Here is a 27781-nt window from a genome sequence, read left to right as displayed (position 1 = left end):
GGGCTTGAACTCACGAACTGTGAGATCATGATCTGAGCTGAAGTCAGATGCTTAACCAACTGAGCCATGCAGGCACCCCAAGAGGAAGTTTCTTAAAAGGATTTCCATATGCTAAAGAAGAAACAGATTACTGGAGGCCTAATTATTGTCAAAATTGTTTTGCCCTCTAGCAAAGCATCATCATTAAGACAGTAGGGAGTTCCTAGAGATTAGGCTATTGATAAGATTGCCCTTTTCTTGTAATATTACTAAGATATTTGTAAACAGATGGAGACTCTATCAGTTTAACCATTTGTTTCCTGTTCTTTCTCTTGTTCTTGGGCAGCCAGGAGTGCCTGAGGAATATCACACATATCCCACCTGGGTGGTGGGGGTTGTGCTAGCTTGTGCTTGGCCCTCAGCTTGCCTTATGGTCCCTCATCATTAACATTGAGGCAGCTGAGTTCCTAGAGGAAGGTCACTCTGCCTGTCTCATGGGCTGTAAATTGTAAGAAAATTTAAATTTTCTTTTGCCTTTGTTTCCCACATCAGCTGTGCTGCCTGTTAAACTGATGGGGACTTCACTAAGGGCCAAAGAAAATGTCAGAACCCACGTGACGTCACAAAATCTCCAGGGACTTGTAGCAAGAGTGGGAGTGCCCTCCCCCATACCCCTCCTGGATCTTCCATCATTAGTGCTCAGTTAACTGCTAAGTGATTGAACATGGACCTTGAATCTTGATTATGTGTTCTACCACTTACTGGCAGGGTATTTAACTTCTTTACGTCTCAGTTTCTTTAGCAGAGAAATGGGGATAATACGAGTACGTATCTAAAAGAATTGTGAGGTTAAATTGTCAAGTGCTTGGAACGGCACCTCATAAGACTCAAGAAATGTAACCTTATGGGGGCACCTGGCTGGCTCAGAGAATGGAGCATACGACTCTTGATCTCGGGGATGTAACTTTGAGCCCCACATTGGGTACAGAAATTACTTAAAAATAAAATCTTTTTTAAAAAATGTAACCTTTAAAGAGTTTAGTGTTCTAGAAACTTAGTGTTCATTCTCTCACTTGGCTTTACACTCCCAAAGGGCAGACTAGCTTGTTTCTTTTGTAACTCCTGTCTTTAGCACAAAGTCCTAGTAATTCATATTTGTTGAATATCATATCTTTCTCTTAAATTTTAGTTAGTTTAGAATCATAGAACTTTGGGGCTGGGAGGGATGTTAGAAATTATACAGTCCAAACTCATTTTATTAATGAAGAAGCTGTGATTGCCCAACTGTCCTTGCCTGGGTGTGAGCAATTCTCCTTTCCGCTTAATATATCATGTTCACTAGGAACCTAAGAAAAAAATAAATGACTCCCCATTCCCCAAAAGAAACAACAAAGAATAAAACCTAGGTTGTCAGAGGATGAGTCCTCAGGGCGAGAACTTCCACAGTGCACAGGACACAAAGCCCCAGAGTGACTGTGCTGGCTCCCCTGCTGGGCCTGGGGATCCTTAGCTCCTGCAGTCAGCAAAACTTCATTCATCTAATGTGGGGCAGTGCTATCCCAGGCCTTGCAGATCTAATGATGAACAGAGCAGATAAGGTACCTCCTTGTCTCTGATTCTCAGACTTACTTTATTCTTCATTGTGGTCGGTGATGGGTAAATTCTTGGCTGTTAGGAGCAAGGAGTTCCACCCTGGCTTTCAGGCTCTCTTGACCTCACTGTGTAGTCACTTTATCCCTGACTCCAGGTAATGGGAATCTCACCCATTCCCTAACTTTTCATGGTCCTGGGACAGATGAATCTTCATCATCTGTTGAAAATTCTGGTTCTGCTCTCCACTGGAGCTGAATTCCTTTATCTAGGCAAGTATTTGGGATTAGACATAGGAAGGGAAAGGGGACAGTTGTGAAGGTTTGTTTTTTTTTTTTAATTGAGAGGTATAATTGACCTATAATACTATATTCATTTCAGGTTGTATACATTGCAAAATAATTACCACAGTTAAGTCTAGTTAATATCCATCACCATACATAGTTACAAGTAAATTTTTCTTTTTTTAAAAATTATTTATTAAAAATTTTTTTAATGTTTATTTTTGAGAGAGAAAGAGAAACACAGAGAGAGAGAGAGAGAGAGAGAGAGAGAGAGAGAGAGAGAGCATGAGAGGTGGAGGGGCAGAGAGAGAAGGAAACACAGAATCCGAAGCAGGCTCCAGGCTCTGAGCTGTCAGCACGGACCTTGATGTGGGGCTCAAACTCACAGAGTGCAAGATCATGATCTGAGCCGAAGTCACAGGCCCAACAGACTGAGCCACCCAGGTGCCCCCAAAATTTCTTTTCTTGTGATGAGGATTTTAAAGGTCTATTCTCTTAGTAACTTTCAAATATGCAATACAGTATAAACTACAGTCACCATGTAGTACATTACATCCCATGACTTATTTTGTTTTCTTTTTTAAAAATTAATTAATTAATTAATTAACCTTTAATTTACATCCAAGTTAGTTAGCATACAGTGCAATAATGATTTCAGGAGTAGATTCCTTAATGCCCCTTGCCCATTTATCCCATCCCCCCTCCCACAACCCCTCTAGCAACCCTCTGTTTTCTATATTTAAGAATCTCTTATGTTTTATCCCTCTCTCCCTGTTTTTATATTATTTTTGCTTCCCTTTCCTTATGTTCATCTGTTTTGTATCTTAAATTTCTCATTTGAGTGTGCCCATGACTTTATAGCTGAAAGTTTGTACCTTTTGATCCCTTTCACTCATTTGCCACCATCAACCACCCACCACCAGCAACCACCAATCTGTTGTCTCTATCTACAAGCTTGGAGCTTGGTGTTTTTTTTATTTTTATTTAATTTTAAAAATTTATTTGAGAGAGAGCACACGCGCACAAGTGGAGGAGGGGCAGAGAGATTCCCAAGCAGGTTCTGTGCTGGGTTGGATCCCACGAACAGTGAGATCATGACCTGAGCTGAAATCAAGAACTGGATGCTTAATGAACTGAGCCACCCAGGCGCCCCATTTTTTGTTTTTATTTTTTAAGATTTTATTTTTTTTAATATAATCTCTATATGCAATGTGGAGCTCAAACTTAGAACCCTGAGATCAAGAGTTGCATGCTCTATTGACTGAGCCAGACAGGTGCCCCTGTTTGTTTTTTTTTTTTATTTTTTAAATTAATTAATTAATTAATTAATTAAATTTTTAAAAATGTTTGTTTATTTTTGAGAGAGACAGAGACAGAATGTGAGTGGGTTAGGGGCAGAGAGAGAGGGAGACACAGAAGCAGGCTCCAGGCTCTGAGCTGTCGCACGGAGCCCGACGCAGGGCTCGAACTCACGGACTGTGAGATCATGACCTGAGCTGAAGTCGGATGCTTAACTGACTGAGCCACCCAGGCGCCCCTGCCCCTGTTTGTTTTTTTATAGATTCCACATATATGTGAGATCATATGGCATTTGTCTTTCTCTGACTTATTTCACTTAGCATAATGCCTTCAGGGTCTATCCCTGTTGTTGCATATGGCAAAATTTTGTTCTTTTTCTGGCTAATAGTATTCCATTGTATATGTATTCCATATTTTATTTATCCATCCATCGATGGACATTCAGGTTGTTTACATATCTTGGCTGTTGTAAATAACGCTGCAGTGAACCTGGGAGGTGCACATATCTTTTCAGATTAGTGTTTCCATTGTCTTTTGATAAATACCCAAAAGTGGAATTCCTGGATCATAAAGTAATTCTATTTTTAATTTTTTGAGGAAAACTCCATACTGTTTTTCATAGTGGCTGCACCAGTTTGTATTCCCATCAATAGTACCTGAGGGTTCCCTTTTCTCCACATCCTTGCCAACACTTGTTGTTTCTTGTCTCTTTGATAATAATCATTCTAATAGGTATGAGGTGGTATCTCATTATGGTTTTGATTTTCACTTACGAGTGACTTTGAGCACTTTTTCATATGCCTATTGGCCATCTGTGTGTCTTCTTTGGAAAAATGTATATTCGGGTCCTCTGCCCATTAAAAAAATATTTTTTAATGTTTTTATTTTATTTTATTTTTTGAGAGAGAGGCAGAGTGTGAGCACGGAAGGGGCAGGGAGAGAGGGAGACAGATTTGGAAGCAGGCTCCAGGCTCTGAGCTGTCAGCAAAGACCCCGATACGGGGCTTGAACTCATGAACCATGAGACCATGACTTGAGCCGAAGTTAAGAATTGGACACTTAACCAACTGAGTGACCAAGGCTCCTTTCCCCCCCACCCTTCTTTTTTTGCTATTAAATTGTAGGAGTTCTTTATATATTTTGGATATTCACCCCTTGTCAGATAAATGATTCGCAAAGGTTTTTTCCCATTCCATAGGTTGCCTTCCATTTTGTTTTCTCAACACCATTTATTGAAGAGACTGTCCTTTCCCCACTGTATATTCTTGCCTCCTTTGTTGTAAATTCATTGACCATATATGTGTGCGTTTATTTCTGGACTCTCTGTTTTGTCCTATTGATCTGTATGTTTTTATGCCAATACCATACTGTTTTGATTCTACAGCACTGAAATATAGTTCAAAATCAGGAAGCATGATGCCTCCAACTTTGTTCTTTCTCAAAGATTGCTTTACCTATTCAGGGTCTTTTGTGGTTTCATACACATTTTTGGATTCTTGTTTCTATTTCTGTGAAAAATGCCACTGGGATTTTGGTAGGGATTGCATTGAATCTATAGATTGCTTTGGGTAGTATGGACATTTTAACAATATTAATTTTCCAATCCATGAGCATGGTATATCTTCCCCTTCCTATCTTATTCAATTTCTTTAATCAATGTCTTAGAGTTTTCAGAGGGCTTTCACCTCCTTGGTTAAATTTATTCCCAGGTATTTTGTTTTTGAAGTAATAGTAAATGGGATTGTTTTCTTAATCTCTTTCTGATAGTTCATTGTTAGTATATAGAAGCAACAGATTTTTATATATTGACTTTGTATCCTGCAACTTTACCAAATTTATTAGTTCTAACCATTTTTTGTTGGAGTTTTTAGGGTTTTCTTTATATAACATGTCATCTGCAAATAGTTTTACTTGTTCCTTTTCAATATGGATGCCTTTTATTGTTACTCTAAGACTTCCAATACTATGTTAAATAAAAGTGGTGAGAGTGGGCATGCTTGTCTTGCTCCTAATCTTACTTTCAGCTTTTCACTTTTGAGTATGATGTTAGCTGTGGGCTTGTCATTCATGGCCTCTATTATGTTGAGGTATGTTCACTCTATACTCCCTTTGTTGAGGTTTTATCATAAATGGATCTTAAATTTTGTCAGATGCTTTTACTGCATCTAGTGAGATGATCACATAGTTTTTATCCTTAATTTTGTTAATGTTGTGTACAACACATTGATTTGCAGACGTTGAACCTCTTTGCATCCCTAGAATAAATCTCACTTGATTATGGAGTATGATCCTTTTAATGTATTGTTGAATTCAGTTTGCTAATATTTTGTTGAGTATTTTTGCATCATGTTCATCAAGAGTGAATTTGTTATCCTATTTCCCTCTGAAATTCTTTTCCCATCTCACAGGTTTCAGACTCTAGCCTTTGACTTTTCCCATTATTGGTAGAGCAGATAATTGACAGATGGATACCATGAATCTACAGGTCTTTTTGGGGTCCCAGGTCACCAGCTCTACTTTCATCCCCACATTAACTCATTGGGAAGATATATTTCCCAATCCTCACATCCTTATGTGTCACTGTCATACCCACTTCACATATGTATAAGGAAAGCAAAGTGATGGTCACAGGGATTAACTGATCTGTGAAAGACCACGAAGTTGTAGAGGTGAGGATTGAATCCTTACCTGCTTCAAAAGCCTCTCCTCTTTTTGTACCAGTCAGGTAGAACTAGGCTCCTTTTTTTTTTTTTTTTTTTAAGATTTTATTTTAGGGGCACCTGGGTGGCTCAGTTGATTGAGCGTCTGACTTCAGCTCAGGTCATGATCTCACAGCTCGTGAGTTCAAGCCCTGCGTCAGGCTCTGTGCTGACAGCTCAGAGCCTGGAGCCTGCTTCCAATTCTGTACCCCTCTCTCTCTGCCCCTAACCCACTTGCATTCTGTCTCTGTCTCTCTCAAAAAAAAAAAGTTAAAAAAAATTTTTTAAAAAAGATTTTATTTTTTTAAATGTTTATTTTTGAGAGCGTGAGACAGAAATAGAGAGAAAGCAAGAGCACGCATGCAGATGTACCTATATTCTCAAGCATAGCAAAGGAGTCAAATTTGACTTACAGACAATGTGGGGATTGACATGACAAAACAGGCATTTGGTGGGAATAAGAAATTTATCAGTAAATGTATCTAGTCACTTTTGCCTCTTAGTAATAGGCCTAGGACTTAAAAGCTTGCTTGCTTTGAAAATAATATCTATTATTTTAGACTAGGGGTTGGCAAATTTTTCCTATAAATGGTCAGAAAGAAAATATTTTTGACTTTGGAGACCATGTAATATCCATCCCAACTACTCAGCTCTGCCACTGTATTGCAAAAGCAGCCATAGATGCTTCACAACAATGTCAATGTACTTAATGCCTCGGAACTGTACATTCCGTGGGGCACCTCGGTGGCTCAGTCGATTAAGCATCTGACTCTTGATTTCGGCTCAGGTCACGATCTCAGGATTCGTGAGATGGAGCCCTGCATTGGGCTCTACATGGATAGCGCAGAGCCTGCTTGGGATTCTCTCTCTGCCCCTTTTGCACGGGCTCTTTCTCTCTCTCTCTCAGAAGAAATAAAATGTGTGGCAGTGTTCCAATAAAATCTTGTTTATGGACAATGGATTTTGAATTTCATATACTTTTCTCATATCACAAAATCTTATTTTTATTGATTTTCAACCATTTAAGAGTGTAAAAAACAATTCTTATCTTATGGGCAGTAGAAAAACAGTTGATGGCCTGGATTTGGTCCAGGGCCATAGTTTGCCACCCTCATCTTGGAGATAAAGGTGATACAAAATGAGAGCTATTTAAAAGGCAGTGCTTATTTCTGCAAAGGTACTATTGTAGCAAACTTCAAGGGCCTTAAAAGTTAGCATTTACAATAAAGTTATCAGAATACCCATCTGTTTCTAATAGCACAAATGACTTAGGCAAAAACTAAATTTTGAAATATCAACAGAACTTAAGATGCAAAGGAAACAGTAACTTCCAGTCAATTCTTTCCAGCTCCATACGAAATCTCTAGAATGTCAGAGAAGTCCTAACACTTTAACTATCGCCATCTTTCCAATCACCTTCTTGGGACTTAATCATTCTTCAGGACTCCTCCCTACTACCTCATTGCCTAGAATCACTTCTTCTTCACCTATAATTCATCCTCAAGGTCATTAGAAAAGCCATCACTCAAGGTGAAACACCTAAACCATGGAATATTAGGTCCCACTAAAAAGCAGAAGACAGAGGTACATTAATCAATATAGAAAATGGTTTACAATAGTCTTGACCTAGCAAGGAGGAGATAAACAGGTTTGTATTACAGCATGCAAAAGCATATACACATGCACATCTGGAAAGATGGTCACCAAAATACTAGTCATGGTTGTAACTGGATAGGGGAATTTCAGGTGTTTTATTCTTGTACTTTTCTGGATTGTTTCATGAACATGTATCATGCTTAAAATGAGAAAATCCAGTAAAGATCTATTTTTTTTCTTAATGTTCATCTATTTGAGAGAGAGTGCATGTGTTCTCAAGGGAGGAGCAGAGAGAGAGGGGGAGAGAGAATCCCAAGCAGGCTCTGTGCTGTCAGCACACAGCCCAACGAGGCAGGGCTCAAACCCATGAACCATGGGATCATGACCCGAGCTGTAATCTAGAGTTGGATGCTCAACTGACTAAGCCACTCAGGTGCCCCCAGTAATAGATATTTTTATTTGAAATAAAAAAGATCACCAAAAATTCCTTTTTATAAAGGGGGGCTGGCACCTGGTGGCTCAGTCAGTTGAGCATTTGACTTGGGCTCAGGTCATCTCATGGTTCGGGAGTTCAAGCCCTACATACTGCTGTCAGCAAAGAGCCTGCTTCAGATCTGTCTGCTGCTCTCTCCCCCTCCCCCCACTTGCAGTCTCTCAAAAATAAACATTAAAAAAAAGTTTAAGTCTTTATTGTGGTTAAATACACACACACACACACACACACACACACACACACACACAAAATGGAGATATTCCAAAATACTTATTTACAGATGAAATGATAGGATATTTGAGATTTGACTGAAAATATGTGGAGTGGGGGTAAATGAGAGGATATAAAGTGTGGCCATAAATTATTAATTGCTAAAGTAGAGTGATGAGTACATGGAAACTTAAGAAATAATAGTCTATCTTTGTAATGTTTGAAATTTTTGAAAAAATTCCTTTCCCTCTAAATGGACCTGCTCCTGTAATTTCAGCCATTAGCCTACATTACATCTGTCTCCAAATGGCCTTAGAAAACTCCCCTTTTGCTGTTTCAAACCTTAAATTCTTCTCTAGTCTCAAGCTCTTTTCAAAGCTCTAGGCCTAACCCTCACTGATGCCTGAAATTTGACAGGTCCAGGATCAAATGTAGTACTTACTTTTAGATTTTAAGTAATCTTGACACCCAATGTGGGGCCTGAACTCCCAACCCTGAGGTCAAGAGTAGCATGCTCTACCAACTGAACCAGGCAGGTGCCCCAAATGCAGTACTTTCTTGACCCTGCACCAAGCTCCTGGTTTTGCTGACTCCAATTTTCCCATGAATGGTAAGTACCATCACTCAAATCTGTAAAATGGCCCTTCTCAGAGTTCTCATTCCCCCTCACCAAATTAGTAACTACACCTAAATCACATGACTCTCAAAATTAGTCTCTTCCAGGAGCGCCTGGGTGGCTCAGTTGGTTAAGCATCAGACTCTTGATTTCATCTTGGGTTATGATCTCCCAGATCGTGGATTCGAGCCCCATGTCAGGCTCTGTGCTGAGAGCATGCAGCATGCTTGGGATTCTCTCTGCCCCTCAGTGGCTCATGCTCATGTGCACTCGCTCTCTTTCAAAGATAAACGAATAAACTTAAAAAAAAATATTCATCTTTTCCCATTCCTACTACTACCATCCTAATTCAAAATCCTTATTAAGTTACAACTACACTGTATAATTTCCTGTACTGGGGACCCTAACTCCAGTTTCTCCAAACTCCAAATCTCCAATCTCCTATTCATGGCTCTATTATCAATAATCGGCACAATGCTTGGTATACGGTAGGTATTCAAAAAATGTTTGTGGTGTGAAAACTCACATAGCACTATTTCTTATCCTTGTAAATAGTTATAAACCTATGTTCCCTACTCAGGCCCCTCCCATGATCTTAACAGAAGCCATTTCCATCATTTTGCATTCCTCCTATATGTTAAGAGCCCATGATACTGAAACGGTCCTTTTTCATCTAGTTATAGTAAATCCTTTAGATCTGGGGAACTGAAAAAGCAGACTTTTGTCTGTGATTATGTATGCACATATGGGAGCTGTCAAAAAAAAAAAAATCCCTCCTCCCCATTCCAATGGTGCAAAGGCCAAACATGTCATATAATAAATGAAATTAACTTTTAGATAAAGCTGTGGATAAACACTCCCAATTCTTTAGGCTTCAACTTAAATGTCATTTCCTCTCTCACAGGTCCCATATATAAGTTCACAAAACTTAGGTTTTTTAACTTTTTTTTTAAATGTTCCTGTCCAGTATTTTTTTTTTAATTATTTATTTTTGACAGAGAGAGACAGAGAGCATGAGTGTTGGAGGGGCAGAGAGAGAGGGAGAAACAGAATCTGAAGCAGGCTCCAGGCTATGAGTTGTCAGCATAGAGCCCAATGTGGGGCTCGAACTCACAGACTGCAAGATCATGACCTAAGCTGAAGTCGGATGCTCAACCAACTGAGCCACCCAGGGGCCCCTATTTTTTTAATTAAAAAAAAAAAAAAAAAAAAAAAAGTTTATTTTTGACAGAGAGAGCACGTGCGCAAGAGAGAGCACACGGGGGGGGGAGGGGCAGAATGAGGATCTCAAGTGGGCTCTGTGCTGATAGCAGAGTGCCTGATGCGGGGCTTGAACCCACAAACTGTGAGATCATGACTTGAGCTGAAGTCAGACACTTCCAGGTGCCCCTATGTTCACAGAACTTTTAAAACCTGCTGTGAGGGGCGCCTGGGTGGCTCAGTCAGTTGAGCGTCCGACTTCGCTCAGGTCACAATCTCACGGTCCGTGAGTTCGAGCCCCGCATCAGGCTCTGTGCTGACAGCTCAGAGCCTGGAGCCTGCTTCAGATTCTGTGTCTCCCTCTCTCTCTGGCCCTCCCCCCGTTCATGCTCTGTCTCTCTCTGTCTCAAAAATAAATAAATGTTAAAAAAAAAAATTAAAAAAAAAAAAAAACAAAAAAAAACAAAAAAACCTGCTGTGAGGTCTTTATATATGTGATTGCTCCACCCCCTCTCCACCTCTAGGATTTGAGAGGGCAGACCTACATTGATGGTTCATATCATTTCTAGGGGGAAGCAACAGGAAGAGAATTTGGAGGAAAAACAGAGCAGTGTGACTGGGACATTATACTACATGGAACGAAGGGGAAAGAGCTAGCCCACAGAGAGGTCAAAGCTAAGAACCATACCTACCAACCATGCAATTAAATAAACATATGTGGCTGTTTTTGTTTATTTACCTTTCTTCTTTTTTAAAAAGGGGAGGGGAGCTTTTTGGTGGGGAATCAGTCTTTCATAAAAGGTTATTTGTGTTGATCACTTACCAAAATGAATTTTACTAACATTTCCTTAGCTTTAACCTCAACCTAGTATTAATCCCATTCCTCTGAAACTGTAGTCTGAATGGCTATCCTAGAAATCCCTCAGACCTATAAGTCTGGTTCTCCAACAGCTGGGTCTCCAATATTATGTGGCTTCCGAAGTAAGATGGGATTTGTGTATTTTATTAATTCTCTCAAGAGGTAAACCTATTTATTAGCTCTTTAAGCACTGAAAGCCTCCAAATCTATCATAGCCAGTTAAGAAGTTTTCTCAGCATACAGTGGCAAAAAACCCATGAAATCAATGGCTCTATGATAGTTCATTTTCTGCTTTTCAAAGCAAACCCATGGAATACCTAATTTCAGTTCAAACTCATTTCCCTTTTATTAAAGTCCAAGTTATCATTACATGGTTTGGTACTCAATAAAGGAAAACTTGTTCAAATAAGGTAATATGTTATCATCAGTATTTCCAGGTGATTGTTTACAATCAAGTAGCATTATGAATAAATCCTTGAGAAGCCCATCTGTAAGAGAAAACAGGAAGAATTAGCTAGAAAAACAAAGGAAGTGTAGAAATCTTACTAAAAATAACCTTTTTTAAAAAAGTTTTTTGGGGCGCCTGGGTGGCGCAGTCGGTTAAGCGTCCGACTTCAGCCAGGTCACGATCTCGCGGTCCGGGAGTTCGAGCCCCGCGTCGGGCTCTGGGCTGATGGCTCGGAGCCTGGAGCCTGTTTCCGATTCTGTGTCTCCCTTTCTCTCTGCCCCTCCCCCGTTCATGCTCTGTCTCTCTCTGTCCCAAAAATAAATAAACGTTGAAAAAAAAAAAATTAAAAAAAAAAAAAAAAAAAAAAAAAGTTTTTTATCTAAGTAACCTCTACACCCAACACGGGGCTCAAACTTATGACTTTGAGATCAAGAGTTGCGGGGCACCTGGGTGGCTCAGTCGGTTAAGCATCCAACTTCGGCTCAGGTCATGATCTCATGGTTCGTGGGTTCGAGCTCCGCATCGGGCTCTGTGCTGACAGCTCAGAGTCTGGAGCCTGCTTTGGATTCTGTCTTCCTCTCTCTCTGCCCCTCCCCCACTCGTGCTTGGTTTCTCTCTCTCAAAAATAAATAAAACATAAAAAAAAAAAAAAAGTTGTATGCTCTTCCAACTGAGCCAGTCAGGTGCCCTAAAATTAACCTCCTTTAGAGCAATGGTCCAGGGAAATCACTGTTCTGTGTAGCCTTTTCTGTTCTTACTTACTCCTGCCTATACCCAACTCACAAGGGACTGGCTCTGCGCCTTTTTGTTGTTTATACACCTAGTACTTACTGGGGTAGTCCTCTTTTCCAGTCAGAAAAATGCTAGGGAATTGCCCTTCAAAAAAATTTTTAGGGGCACCTGGGTGGCTCAGTCAGTTAACCCCTGACTTTGGCTCAGGTCATAATCTCACAGTTCCTGAGCTTAAGCCCTGTATCGGTCTCTCTGCTGTTAGCACAGAACCTGCTTTGGATCCTCTGTCCCCCTCACTCTCTGCTCTTCCCCCGCAGGAGTGTGTGTGCTCTCTCTCACTCTTTCAAAAATAAATAAAACATTAAAAAATAATAATAAAAATACTAAACAAATTTTTTAAAAAATATGTTAAAAAAGAAAGAATATCATCACAGCTGGAATATATCCTATATAATAACAAAGATCTTCTAGACTCCTTGGAATACTACTTGATAAAATAAAAATTAAGCTAAAGTGTTTAGACAACCTTGTAAGAGTCCATTACGTAATATGAACAACAGACAAGAGCTTCAAAAATGTAAGTAGGAAATATTCTATTCCGAATGCCTCATTTTTTCATAGAAATCATTAGTACACACATTAAAAACATTTCCATTTATTACAAAGATGAGCTATCTGAGTTCAGGAGGGAGGGGGGAGGAGGAGGAAGAGGAGGAGGAGGAGGAAGAAGAGGAGGAGGAGGAGGAGGAGGAAGCGCTGCTGGTGGTGGTGGTGGTGGTGGTGGTGGTGGTGGTGGTGGTGGTGGTGGTAGTGGTGTTAGTGGTGGTGGTGATGGTGGTAGTAGTTAGTAGTGGCAGTAGTAGTAGTATGGGAGTGGACAAAGATAAAATTAAGACTCCTGCTCTAAAACGTTTAACTGAGCTCAAAGGATCTTTATCTTTTGAGGGATCTGACATTAGCTCCTTCAATAATTTTGGGTGCACTTTTTGCTCTCTCTTCTTAAAGTAGGCTCCATGCCCAACGTGGGGCTTGAACTCATGACTGTGAGATTAAGAACTGTATGCTCCATTGACTGAGCCAAGTGGGGATCCCTTGGGTGCACTTTTATAAGACAGTTTAGTTCCACTATTTTAAAAATAAATGTCTTAGGAAGCAAATTCTCTATTTAAGCCTCATTGTTTACCTCTGAGGAATGAATATGGCCTTAGTAAATGCCTAAACAGGATGTGCAGCACAGTAAGAGCAATGGACTCTGGAGCTGGACTGCCTAGGTTTAAGTGTGAGTTCCAGTACTAGCTATATGACTTTGGACAAGGTGTCTCAGTTTCCTCATCAGTAAAATAGGAAAAGGAGAATAATTCTAACGATAGTACTACCTCGGGGCGCCTGAGTGGTTCAGTTCGTTAAGCGTCAGACTTCGGCTCAGGTCATGATCTCACGGTTTGTGAGTTCAAGCCCCGTGTCAGGCTCTGTGCTGACAGCTCAGAGCCTGGAGCCTGCTTCGGATTCTGTGTCTCCTTCTCTCTCTGCCCCTTCCCCGCTTGTGCTCGCGCTCTCTCTCTCTCTCTCTCTCTCTCCCAAAAAATAAAAATAAATAAATAAATGATAGTACTGTCTCATGGGACAGTTTATGAAGATTAAATGAGTTAATATTGGGGCACCTCCATGACTTATCAGTAAAGTGTCTGACTCTTGATCTTAGCTCAGGACTTGATCTGAGTCATGAGAGCCCTGCATTGGGCTTCACTACTTAAAAAAAGAAAAGAAGAAAAAGAATATTTATAGAGCACTTAAAACAGCACCTGACATAGTAAGAGTTATATACACTATGTATGTTTATTAAATAAAATTGAGTTCCTGCTTTACAAAATCCTTTGTAAAACAAAAGATTTTCTGCACATTCCTCACTACCTAGACAATCTTGTGGCTGTTTTTATTACCTGCCTTCCCACAGAGAACAAGGTATCAAATAAGTTTTTTTTTAATGTTTATTTTTGAGAGAGAGAGAAACAGAGAGAGCATGAGTGGGGGAGGTGCAGAGAGAAAGGGAGACACAGAATCTGAAGCAGGTTCCAGGCTCTGAGCTGTCAGCACAGAGCCTGACGCGGGGCTCAAACCCACAGAGTGTGAGATCATGACCTGAGCCGAAGTTGGATGCTTACCGACTGAGCCACCCACACGCCCCATCAAATAAGGTTTTTTATTAGTGAATATTTACTTGACTATTAAATTCTAACTTGGGCAAAAACAAATGTATCAAATTAATAAAACTCTGTCGTTAAAAATAAACAGATGTACAAAAACATGCGTAACAAATACCTTATATGCAGTGGATTACCTTTAGTTTGGGGGAGGTAAAAGGGCTGGAATTAGGGAAGGGTGCACAGAGGGTTTCAACTCTGTGAAACCAGTCATTTCTTGGAGGGAAAATGAAGCAACTATGGCAAAATATTAATATCTGAAAGATCTGGGTGTGATTACATTTATTGTATATGCTATTCTTTTTTTTTTTAATGTTGATTTATTTTGTGAGAGAGAGAGTGCACACGCATGAGTGGGAGAGAGAGGAAGAGAGAGAATTCCAAGCAGGCTCTGGCTGTCAGCAAATAGCCTGAGGCAGGGCTTGATCCCAGGAACCATGAGATCATGACCTGAGCCAAAATCAAAAGTCAGCCACTTAAATGACTGAGCCACCCAGGCACCCCATATGCTATTCTTTACGTTTAAAATATTTTATACGGATTTTTAATTACAGAGGCGTCTTCTTGCCATTACAACAGTAAAAGAACAATTATAACAACTAAAAATAACAATTCTAGCTCCTTAAACCTATCATTAGTACTCTCTAAATCTCTATGTTCATGGCCTCTAAGGAGGCCATTAAAAAGGTCTTACTCTGAGAACACTGAAATGTCATTGACTCCCCCTTCCTGGATTCATTTCCTGCCTTTATTCAGCAGTGTGTTGCTTACCCATGGGGTTTACACTTTGTCAAGGCCCAGTTCCTCTGGAGTGGAGATTCCCAGTTCATTTAAAGTTGGTCTAAGTTCCTGGATGACATAGGGGTAGATTTCCTTATGAGGTCCTGCTTTGTCCTGATGCAAAGAAAATATTCACATTTAGCTTTCTGAAAAGCTGTTTCTATTAAAAAAATGAACTTGAGAATGCTTTTAATCATGTATGCAGAGGCTAAGAGCAGAGAATACAAGTCACATACTCTTAACTTATTAGTCCGATAAAGAGAACAAGCTATGTAGATGCTATTCAAGGTAGGCTTTAAAGCACCTTGAGAAAAACTAAGACCATTAGGCTAAATCCAGAAACAAAACAAAATAAAACATAACATTTTAAAGCCTGGATAAAGCCTTGAGTTACAAGAAAAGGTGGTGATGACAGAATTTTGTAAAGATAATTAAACATGCCCAGCAGGCTACAGGAATAATTAAGTTAACACAAGAAAAAGTTTTTAAATTTGCCTCCAATTTGAGACCTTAACTAAATTAAGTACTGGTGCTGAATGGATTGATAGCCTACAGAACCCTTAATTATTTTACCCATTGTAGATAAAGTTATGTCACACTTTCCCTCTTACAGACTTGAAAAGACTACCAATTTCCAGGGCAAAAGAGTTTTGACAAATACTCACCATAATATATAATTATACCTGTATTTTCACAAAGTTCCTCAAGGACAAATATTAAAAAGTCAAATGAACTAAGACAATAACAAGCTGTTATTCTTCTGCCTTTAACAAATTCTAGGTCTCCTTAATTGTATTTTTTTAAATTATAAAATTCTTGTTTAAAATGTAATCATTTGATCATATGTATCAAATGAACTATGTATGAGGTCACACCACAAAAATTGAAGTTTCTTCAATTAATATACTATGAATGTTTAATGTTAAATACATTTCCACACTATTAATAGATAACCTCTTGAAAAGTCTCATCTTAAGAAACCACTAATATTTAACTTCATATCACAAATAGAACAAAGATAAACTATAGTTAAACTTTTGTACATCCTTAATTATTTCCTTAAGATAAATTCTCAAATGCTGAACAAATGGGTATCAAGCACAATTTCTAAAACCTTGCATAAATTCTGCCAACTGCCCCCCAGAAAGACTGTTAGCTGCAATCTACATTTCCTCTAGCTATATCAGAACTAATTTTAGGTTATTTCAACAAATTCAAAAACAGAGAATATGCTGATACTTAACAACAGCCCACCCACTTCCAGAACAACTTTATTTAGCATCGTTACTTCACTGACCTTAACAACCTCTAGGATGCGAACTGCACTAGCAAAATCATTTAACCGTCTGCATGCCCGCAAAGCAGCATCAATGATTTTAGGTTCTGGAACCAGATCGTAGCCAACAAGCGTGTTCATTCCTGTCAAATTAAAAACAAGAGCCGTATCAACCTGAGATATCCTCATAGAAATTACAATATACTTATTTATATTTTTACTGAGTCAAAGACACATGATCTTGTCTGTTTGGGCCTCTATTCTTTTATCTATAAAAATAAGAGAATCTAGGGTTGCCTGGGTGGCTCACTGGGTTGAGCATCCAACTCTTGATTTTGGCTCAGGTCATGATCTCACGGTTTGTGAGTTTGAGCTCCGCTTCAGGCTCTGTGCTAACAGCTCAGAGTCTACTTGTGATTCTCTGTCTCCTTCTCTCTCTCTCAAAAAAAATAAATAAATAAAAAATAAAATAAAATAAAAAAAGAGAACCTACCTTTAATAAATTCTAGATAGTAAGACCACAGTGGATCTTCCACAGTGAAAGAACTATGCAATAGCATACAGATTAAAGAAAAAAACAAAAAACAACCAAAAACCAAGAGTCTTCTTACATGCAAATACAATTTTCATAATTAGCTGGTTTCTTTTCAAACAAGAGGGTCATTTTTTTCTTTAATTATTTATTTTGAAAGAGAGCTAGGCAAAGAGAGAATCCCAAGTAGGCTTTGCAGTGTCAGCACAGAGCCCAACGGCAGCTCAATCTCACAAACAGACGCCCCAAGAGTCATTTTCAACTCATATCCTTAACTCTTACACAGTGTATGTACTTTTGTTCTTTCAGATAGATTTGGTTGGAAAATAATCTAAAAACAACCAGAGAAATGCTTAGGGAGAGTTAATGAAGCTCAAATGAGGACATTAAGCAGATACAGAGAAGCATTAGTGCACATTCAACCAGAAAATGACTGGGCATAATTACTTTCAGCTTTGCACAAAATGACACATAATAAAATTTAAGATTCTCTAAATGGGAGTGCAGAACTGCTGTTCTTTTCATTACTGCTACTCAAGATTATTCAGTAAGGATTTTCCTGGTTGCAGCAAAATAAGGATTATTATTCCTGTGGATAAGTGTGAATCACTTAGGTTTCTCGCTTTTAATTGTTTTGAAATACGTAAACAAAAGACACAGTGACTACAATGGTAGAATATAGTCACGGAGGGGCACCTGGGTGGCTCAGTCAGTTAAGCATGTGATTTCAGCGTTCCTGAGTTCAAGTCCTGTATTGGGTGAGCCCTGCTTCAGGTGAGCATGAGCCCCATTTCGGATGAGCCCCACTTCTCTCTCTCCCCTCTCTGCTCTTCTCTCACTTAAGCGTGCTCTCTCTCTCTCTCTCTCTCTTAAAAACAAAAAAGAAAAAAAAGAATATGGTCAGGAAACTGAACTAAATTACCTATTCTTAAAATTACTTAGCTACCTATTAGACTAGTTATCATTAATGTTACCTACTTGTGTTCAGTACACATCTACAATTAGGAAAAACAAGTTCTAGCTTACTTAGACTGAATACTTATTCTGGGCAAGAGACAAATCATAACTTAGAAGAAAATAACAAAAAAACCAAACTATTACCGAGATGGGAGGAGAACCAAATAACTACTTCCTTAAATTATCTATAAAGGACAAAAGTGTTGGGGCGCCTGGGTGGCGCAGTCGGTTAAGCGTCCGACTTCGGCTCAGGTCATGATCTCATGGTCCGTGGGTTCGAGCCCCGCATCGGGCTCTGTGCTGACAGCTCAGAGCCCGGAGCCTGTTTCAGATTCTGTGTCTCCCTCTCTCTGTGACCCTCCCCCGTTCATGCTCTGTCTCTCTCTGTCTCAAAAATAATAAACGTTAAAAAAAAAAAATTAAAAAAAAAAAAAAGGACAAAAGTGTTAACTCTTGTTCACATTGACCTATCATTTAACAGTGACTTTCTTTTTTTTTTTTTTTTTAAATTTTTTTTTCAATGTTTATTTATTTTTGGGACAGAGAGAGACAGAGCATGAATGGGGGAGGGGCAGAGAGAGAGGGAGACACAGAATCGGAAACAGGCTCCAGGCTCTGAGCCATCAGCCCAGAGCCTGACGCGGGGCTCGAACTCACGGACCGCGAGATCGTGACCTGGCTGAAGTCGGACGCTTAACCGACTGCGCCACCCAGGCGCCCCTAACAGTGACTTTCAATCAGGGGTGATTTTGTCTCCCAGCAGACAGTTGCCAAGGATGCTGCTAAACATCCTATAATGCGAAGGACAGCCCTTGCAACAAAGAATTATCTGGCCCCAAAAGTCATAAACTTTCCCAACTGAAAGCTGCATAATACCTATGCTTACATGATGCATATATTCCAAATAGTTGTTTTCAACAGAGTAGTCAAACACTATGAAGTATTTCCCAATTCTATGCCAAAGTAGACAAATATGCCTATGTTCCAATTACCTTTACGCAATTCCCAGGCGTCAATATCTGGCTTGTTGAAGTATGTCACCCAGCGAGCATCAAACTCCTCATCTGTTTCATGTGACCCATGGGAGTAGCAGCGAACTGACTGGACAGCTGCAATGAAAAAAGAGCAATGAGTTCAATGTTCAGAAAGAAACACTACTTGATGTATCCTGTTAATACACTGGGGTTTTTTTTGTTGGTGGTGGTTTTCTTTTTTAAATTGTGTTGAAATATATACAAAAAATTTACCATTTTAACCACTTTTAAGTGCACAGTTCAGTGGTGGTAAATATATTCAATGCATTAAATTCTGAATCAAGTATATACATTATGGTAGGACAATTACTCAGCAGGTCAAATGAAACAAATCTTCTATACTGATACGATGGGGCATTTGGGTGGCTCAGTCAGTTAAGCATCTGACTTTGGCTCAGGTCATGATCTCGAGGTTCTCAAGTTCAAGCCCCATATCGGGCTCTGTTGTCAGTACAGAACCTGCTTTAGATCCTGTCTCCCCCTTTCTCTACCCCTCCCCTGCTTGTGTGCTTGCTCTCTCTCTCAAAAATAAACATTTGGAAACAATTTTATATATTGATATGAAAAAAATCTTTTCCCTCTAATGTGTAATGCTGGCTTCAAATTGCTAAAAGTGGTTCTTTGGAAGGAAAAACTATTTTGTGTTTATTTATTTATTTTGGGGGGGAGGGGGGAGGGAGAGAGGGAGAGGGAGAGGGAGGGGGGGGGGGGAGAGAGAGAGAGAGAGAGAGAGAGAGAGAGAGAGAGAAAGATCAGGAGAGGGGGCAGAGAGAGAATCCCAAGTGGGCTCTGCACTGTCAGCAATGCAGGGCTCGAACTTACAAACTGTGAGATCACACACGACCTGAACTGAGATCAAGAGTCAGATGCTTAACCACCCAGGCACCCCAGGAAAAACTATTTCTTTATACACTTCCACAATGTCTGAATTTTTATGATAAGCACAGTATTAATTCCTAATTTTAAAAGATGCCCATTCCAATTCTTTTTTTTTTTTAATTTATTTATGTATAGAGAGAAAGTACAAGTGCAACCAGGAGAGGGGCAAAGAAAGAATCCCAAGCAGGCTCCATGCTGTCAGTGCATAGCACGATGCAGGGCTCGACTATGACCTGGGCCGAAATCAAGAGTCAGACGTTTATTAACTGAAGTGGAGCTTGATCTCACAAACTGTGAGATCATGACCTGAGCTCAAAGAGTTGGATGCTTAACAGACTAAGCCACCCAGGCACCCCAAATGTAAGGAACATCTTGAACATTTTTTTTTTTTTTTAAAGTAAACTCTATGCCCAATATGTTGTTTGAACTCACAACCCCAAGTAACATGCTCTATGGACTGTACCAGCCAGGGGCCCCTATTCCTATACATCCTTAATGCAATAAATGGCCAGAGAAAGCAGAGAAAAATAAAAGAAAACAGAAAAAGATGAAGATATGAACGACTAGCTAGTTCTGGAGATGGGACTGTCACTGCTATATCAAGTGAAAAGATTCTCACTTAAATTACCATTTGAGCCTATAGCAAAATACTTGCCATTAGTCACAGAGGACCACAGCACAAGTTCCAATCTTCCCAGAGACCTAAATATCTCCATTATCCAAGCCCAGAATGAAGTAGGACATGTATATAAATGGGTTGGAATTGGCCACGCTTTAACTTCTATGACAAGAAAAAATAATGTATCTCTAGACCTAAATATATTTGATAAGTGCAAACATTTCATCATCAAAAGTATGTGGATACTTAATAACTCTTACAGTACTAATATTCACATTTAATATATCAGAATGTATAGGTCACAACAATCCTCTAACTCACTGTTATCAAAAATTTAGAAGCTATCTTTTTCAAAAACTAAAATTATCCTTAGCTGAATACTTAAAGCACAAGTATAAAATGTTACAACCACTTTGGAAGACAAGTTAAATACACTCACCATACCACCTAGTAAATCTATTTCTAAGTACTTACTCAAGACAAATGAAATATATCTATTCCTTCCCCGGAGGTAATTATTACAAGTACCTTTCCAACCACCCAGAAGTGTTTCATGATAATCAATTCCTTTTGCTCACTGCTGGGCATGATTTCACTAGATGGCTGGCAGCTTTGTTTTGTTTTCTAACAAAAGAAAAAGATGATCAGCAACTACACATCCTAGTCAAGGAGAACAATGGATCACCTTCAATAATTTGTTCACCGTCCTTCTGGAAGTCCCAAATTACAAACTGGTTGTATTCCCAAAAAACCTTACGGGTAACAACTATTTATAATACCAAACACACACTGCGAACATACATCCCCCTTCTAGCATGGCAAAATCAGGTTCTCCCACATGGTTTAAATTGTATTCCTCTCGAAGTATGTATAAATACGTACATACATACATACATACATACATACATACATACATACATAAATAATAGACTGTATTCCTAATTTCAGTAATGGGTAGGAGTAGGATCTATTCTCCTCACTGTGGACATGCCTATCATATGTTTAACATTTTGATTTTTAAGTAAACTATATAGGCATTCTTTCCTTCCCCTACTAACCCAACTTTCGTACAACATTTCCACTTAGGTTTGAGGTTTGCAAGGCAAAGTATTTTGGAAAACAACTGTGCAGTGCTTTCATACAACCTGAAGGTTCCAGAGTAGGAAAAGAGAAGCACGTACCTGAAAACTGAGACATTTCTACAAACTCAGTCTAAAAAGGTATTTCTAACACTACTTTTTGGCATTCAGTTAAGCACGCTATTTAAAAGAAAAAAAAAGCTAACATATTCAGAAAAATTAATCCCTTTAGTTTAAATTTAGTTAAATCAGATAGCTTTCCACTAATAACTAGTCAGCTTGGATAAAGCCCCCAAAATGGACATTTTGGTGGTGGTAATTCTAGGAGAAATGGAAAGAAACGAATAATGGCAAAGGGCACTAGAACAAGCTCAAAGGTGGCGTTGTTGAGGTGCAAGGCTGAAGAACAGCATGGACTTTGGGACTCAAAGGCTGGAAATCTAGAAGTGTGGGAACAGTGCTGAAAAGAAGGTTGGAAAGTGATTAAAAATGCTACCTAGGGGCGCCTGGGGGACTCAGTTGGTGAACCACTGGACTTCAGCTCAGATCATGATCTCATGGTTGTGGGATGGAGCCCTGAATTGGGCTCTGCACTGACAATGCAGAGCCTGCTTGGGATTCTCTCTCTGCACCCCCCCCCCCCAATTAGTGCAGGTGCGCTCTCTCTCTCTCTTTCTCAAAATAAACTTAAAAAATAAGCGCTACCTCAATTCAGCCCTATGCCAAGAAACTCACTTTCCTACGTTATCAGGGTAGGGTTATAGGAGCTAGGGTTGTGTTAAGTTTTAAGGGTTGACTAAAAGAATCTAACCACTATTTAAAACATTTTAATTCAGCAGTTACTGGAAAACGATTGTTTCAAGTTGGAGGCTTCTGGAATTCAGGGTGCCATTTAACTAGAGCAAACTTGAAGCCCCTCATGTTAACCCTTCCAGAGCTCTTTGAAGTATGCTCTCATTTGACCTTGAATAGTCCCATCCATAATGTTAATCCTTTTGACTTTCATTTTATACAACCTGTTTGGTTTGGTTTCATACTAATAACAAACCCTGATGTATAATTTGCAAAAATGAAATCCCCTATAATAAAGCAAAGGCATATTGTTTGTGCCAGGCAAGGTGCTAAGAGTTACATTATTTCATTTAAACCTCACAACTGCCAAATATCCTGATTTTAGAGATGAGGCAATTGAGTCTTTTTCCTTTAAAGTAGGATCCACGCCCAACGTGGAGCCAAAACTCACCACCCCCACCCCGAGATCAAGAGTCAGAGATCAATAGTCAGTCATCCACTGAGATCAAGAGTCTGAGTGCTCTACCCATTGAGCCAGCCAGGTGCGCCATGGCCAACTTGGGTCTTTATGTTAATTAACATGTCCAAGGTCATGCAACTAGAAAGTAGCTAACATAAAAGTAACCAATACTACCTCCTTGTGGCAAATATTTAGGTTGTCTATGGGACAGACACCTAAAATAAAGATTTTTGTTTATAAATTATAGTCAAGTGTGGGAATAGAATGCCTAGAAGAAAAACCAACATACCCAAACTTACTAAGATGAATCCCCTTAACCTAGTCTGCCAAAAATCTCTGCCTCTTCCCCAGCGTGCCACAAAATGCAACAATTCTTGGGGCACCTGGGTGGCTGAGTTCCTTTAACTTCTGACCAGCTCAGGTTATGATCTCATGGTTTGTGGGTTTGAGCCCTACCTCGGGCTCTCTGCTGTCAGTGCAGAGCCCGTTTTCAGATCCTCTGTCCCCCCACTGTCTGTCCCTTCCCCCTCTCAAAAACAAAAAATAAACGTTAAAAAAAAAGGTAGCAATCCTTTTCAAGAGGCCACAAGAAAACTCCCTAAAAGGTATCTATATGAAAAAATTGTAGTACTTTAACATTTAGGTAACGAAAAAATTAAAAAAACACAAAATCTGACAAACATCAGGATGGGCCAAAGGTAACTATGGCTAAGAAACAGAAACAGTTCCACCACTAATAAAAGAATCTGTTTTCCAAGTTGGGCCTCAATTTCCTCCTCTATAAGATAGTCTTCATAAAGTGCATGCCAGCCTTTCTGTCCTATTATAAACGAGAGAAGATAAAGTCTAAATTGAATGAACAGAAATACATTTCTTAGGTTCTGAAGAGTCTAGTTAGAACACTCAAGAATCAAGAGAACAACCTTATTAGTTTTGAGTTTGAATTCATGTTTAAATATGCATGCTTAGGGGCTAAATTTCATAATGCAGCATATACAATCATCATGGACCAAGATTAAAGTGCAGTTACACTAAGTAAAAGTACAGTGCTGGACACAAAATCTCCCCAAACACATAAGGGGAAGGCAAAATAAGAGACAGGAATTAGCAGCACATCTCATACTCCAGCAATCAGACTTCCAATTGGAAGTACGGAATAAAGGTTCCCTTATGTTTGCAGAACACAGTATTCCTGAGTCTGTGGTACTCAATTTTCGAAAGAGTAATATTTTTTATTTTTTTATCTTCTTTAATTAAAAATTTGTTTAATATTTATTCATTTTTGAGAGAGAAAGAGAGCACAAGCGGGGGGGGGGGGGGGGGGGGGGGCAGAAAGAGGGAGACACAGAATCCAAAGCAGGCTCCAGGCTCTGAGCTGTCAGCATTAGGGCCTGGCTCAAACCCACAGACCCTGAGATCATGACCTGAGCTGAAGTCGGACGTTTAACCCACTGAGCCACCAAGGCGCCCAGAAAGAGTAATATTCTTATCATAAGACCTATCAATATTCAGGCTCTCTTCCACAGCTCAAGAAGCAGCCATACATAACGATCCATCGTAAAAACGGAATTAAAACGTAGCATAGCAGTCTCTAAAATGACAGAACGGTCAGTGAAGGTGACATACAAAGCTCTAACCGAGAAAGGCCTGATAAAAAAAAAGTATATTGTGTCCTACAAGTAAGCATATAGTGCTCGCAGAAGACACTGTGAGTATCCATGCTGGGGTCTCCGGAAGGGCCACCCCCTGCTCCTACACTGAGACGCGCCTAGAGGCTCAATGTCACCTTCGCCGAAGCGCTGTAGGCCAGCGGCGGACACTCCCAGTCAGATGGCTGCAGGGGTCAGCGCCAGGGAACGGTCACAGCCCAGGGACCGAAGGGGTCCCAGTGGGCATGAGAGGTGCGCTGCGCCCCCTCACTGGGGCCCGCAGCAGGTCTACACCAGACTGGTCCGCGGTGCCCGCACCAGGAAGTCGCGCTGGGGGCGGGGGCAGGGGGCCTGGGGACCGCGTCTTCCAGTCCCCCACAACTGGAGGCCGCACAGAGAGCTGCCAACGGTCACCAGGTTCCGCCGCACGCCCGCAGGGCAGGGGCTAGGCCGCTGGGCGAGCCTGCCCTCGAGTGGCGGCGGGGACCCAGGTCACCGCAAGGACACGCGGGCGCGAACAGCGGCGGCGGGGGCCTTACCGGCGGCGGAGCCGGGACCCGGAGCTGGGTACAGGAGGCCTCGGGGGCTGGCACGGGGGGCTGCGGCTGCTGCTACAGCGCAACGGCGGAGAGCGGCGCCGAGCATGACGGCTATGGCGGCGCGCAGTCTAAGGCTGAAGGGAAGCCGGGTGTGAACTCAAGGGCCGCTCGGGAGCTCGTGGGGGCCGGACTCACGCACCGACGCACGGAGGGCGGAGCGTGAGGTCCCGCCCACTGAGCCGCTCGCGCCTTGGCGGGAGGGCGGGGTACCACGAGGATGTTGGGAGGCTACGGCGGCGCGCTAAGGACAAACCATTTCCAACGCTGTGTCCTGTCCCGCGCTGCCGCGTTTCTGTTTGCAGCGGCCTTCCGGGAGCCAGGATGTAAGGAAGGTGAGCGGTGGGCAGTAGATGGTATCCTGATTCAAGTCCGCTCAGGAAGCGATTTCATCACGTCAAGATGGGAACAATAAGGGGCTCCTGGCCTTCTTAGTCAGTCGAGCGTGAGTCTCAGGGTCATGAGTTTGAGCCCCACTTTGGTTTTAGGGATTACTTAAGAAAAAAAAAAAGGAACCGATAACGATAATAACATTGTCAAGTTGTAATAAAAAGACCTTCTTTGTTTAACGTCCCCGTTTGAGCCTAAAATAAGAGAATGGGAAAAAACACAACTGCTTACATATAAGGGATCTTATTAGTAACTATTCTTATATCACAAACCCGCAAGCATTAAAAAATGAGTTCAGCCACTTCACTACAGATTAAGAAATAAGCTCAGAAAGTAGGTTGTTTGTTGGCAATCAAGGCTCTCAAATCCCCAGTTCTGAGGACTTCACCTGGGTGTTTGTTGCGTACCGATTTAACGATTTCAAATCCATGTTTTGAAAGTTTGTTTTAGACAAAGTTGTTTGCGGTTTCAATCTGTTTAGAATAACTTATTTTGTTGAAATTTCTTTGAAGTTGGATATTAAGACTTTTTTTTAATGTTTATTTTGAGAGAGATGGGGCGGGGGCAGAGAGAGAGATACAAGATCCTAGGTGGGCTCTGCACTTAGAGCAGAAAGCTGGATATGGGGCTTGAACTCATGAACCATGAGATCATGACCTGAGCTGAAGGCAGATGCTTAACTGACTGAGCCACCCAGGCGCCCCAGATATTAAGACTTTGGAATGAGCAATGGCACCTGGAGCGGAGGGGACCCTTAGGTCATTGGCAGCACGGTGAGGGCATGATGGACTTTTAAACTCTGAATATAGAGAATTTGTGAGGGGGCGCCTGGGTGGCTTAGTTGGTTAAGCGTCCAACTTTGGGCTCAGGTCATGATCTCACGGTTTCTGAGTTCAAGGCCTGCATCGGGGTTCCACGCTGACAGTGCAGAATCTGCTTGGGATTCTCTCTCTGCCTCTTTCTTGCTGCCCCTCCTCCACTTGAGTGCTCTCACTCACTCTCCCTCTCAAAATAATAAACTTAAAAAAAAAAAAAAAAAAAAAAAGGATCTGTGAGGACTTACCAGAGTGTCTGAACAACACTACCCTCTGTTGTTCTTGGAAGAACTTGAGACACTTGCTTCTGCCGTGGCCAGGCTGGCTGCTCTTGGCTGGCAGTGGTATTAAAGCACACAGCAGTTTTAGGTAGATAAGGGACATCTGTTCCTGCCTTGGCAAGGCCACTCCTTGTAGGCAGTGTCACAAGCCATGTAATTGTCCCTGGAGTAGTAACCTTTAGAGCAGCCTACCTTGCAGTGCCTCGGCCTGCTTACTATGTGCTCCAATAGTGAGGGATCTAGGCAGGCAGCTGATACCCAGCTTTTAGTTGGAAGGACAGACTCTACCAAGAACTCATAAAAAGGTACACCTCAACTAAATATGGACTTTGTTTCTTTCATCTCCAGTTTGTCTGGAATAATAGTGTAATTAATCTGTCACTGGTTTGGAGTGTGTTATTTCTTATTGACTCTTTGGAAGACATTATCCTGTATGCTACTGGCTTATGAAATATTATTATTATATATTATAACTAACAGTGAACCTGTGCTAAGTAAATTGTTGGCGAAGACAGTCCCAGTCTCTGAGCATGCCTCAAACAAAACAATATCTCTGGCCAGACGCCTGCCCCCAATCCCTACAGTAGGGTTTCGACAGCAGACTGCTCTGAAATGGGGTTGATTAAATTCCAAGGCTCTTAACATCTAATATGGACTTACTGACTACATCCTGACATAGCATGTGGTCTGGGCCACTTCCCCAGGCCTGAATTACTGTGCCGCCACCCAGAGTCAATAAGATAGTCTCTTGGTATCCTTCACGCTCTATCCCTGGACTCACTGAGGAAAGAAAAGACGGACACTGAGGCTCCTCTTGCTCACTCTGGCCCTTTCTTCAGGGCGGAAGCATCTACCATTCTCTTTTCCCTCCCTAGCAGTGTGGTTTTAGGGGGTATGAACCTGGCTGGCAAAAGGATAAAAAAGCTTTTCTTTTCAAAGCATCTGCCCTCACCTTCTCCCACCAGCCTAACCAAAGGATACTTGGAAAAGCTTTGACCTCTTTGCGTTTTAATTCGTATTCTTCAAATCTCCAAGGGCTGGAAACGCAGGATGAGGTCGGGACTCTCATAGTTAAGAAAGTCTTAGGCCCAACTGGTCTCTCTGCTGGCGGTCTCTCCACATTGCTTACAGTGCCTTGGATCGGCTATGGAGCATTGTTGTTTAATACAATTATGGTTATGATTTATTATGTGTCACTGCATGCTGCAAACTTTTTTTTGTGTTTAAAAAAAATTTTTTTAATGTTTTTATTTATTTTTGAAGGAGAGACAGAGCATGAGCAGGGGAGGAGCAGAGAGAGAGGGAGACATAGAATTTGAAGCAGGCTCCAGGCTCTAAGCTGTCAGCACAGAGCCCGATGCGGAGCTCAAACTCACGAACTGTGAGATCATGACCTGAGCTGAAGTCAGATGCTTAACTGACTGAGCTACCCAGGT

The 27781-nt window shown here is 40.9% G+C and overlaps 1 protein-coding gene across 1 annotated transcript; it reads right to left on the bottom strand.

The window, feature by feature from the left end:
* Window positions 1-11146: 11146 nt before the first annotated feature.
* LOC123582701 (cytochrome c oxidase subunit 5A, mitochondrial) lies at window positions 11147-24997 on the bottom strand. Its single transcript, XM_045449055.1, has 5 exons — window positions 24803-24997; window positions 18744-18860; window positions 16284-16405; window positions 14978-15100; window positions 11147-11313 (listed from the first exon to the last, which is right to left on the bottom strand). The coding sequence occupies exons 1-4, from the start codon at window positions 24906-24908 to the stop codon at window positions 14987-14989; spliced, it is 459 nt and encodes a 152-aa protein (XP_045305011.1). The 5' UTR covers window positions 24909-24997; the 3' UTR covers window positions 11147-11313; window positions 14978-14986.
* Between the last annotated feature and the right edge of the window lie 2784 nt (window positions 24998-27781).

The sequence above is a fragment of the Leopardus geoffroyi genome, chromosome B3 (genome assembly GCF_018350155.1).
Source record: "Leopardus geoffroyi isolate Oge1 chromosome B3, O.geoffroyi_Oge1_pat1.0, whole genome shotgun sequence".
NCBI lineage: Eukaryota > Metazoa > Chordata > Mammalia > Carnivora > Felidae > Leopardus > Leopardus geoffroyi.
This window is presented reverse-complemented; position numbering and strand designations above follow the sequence as displayed.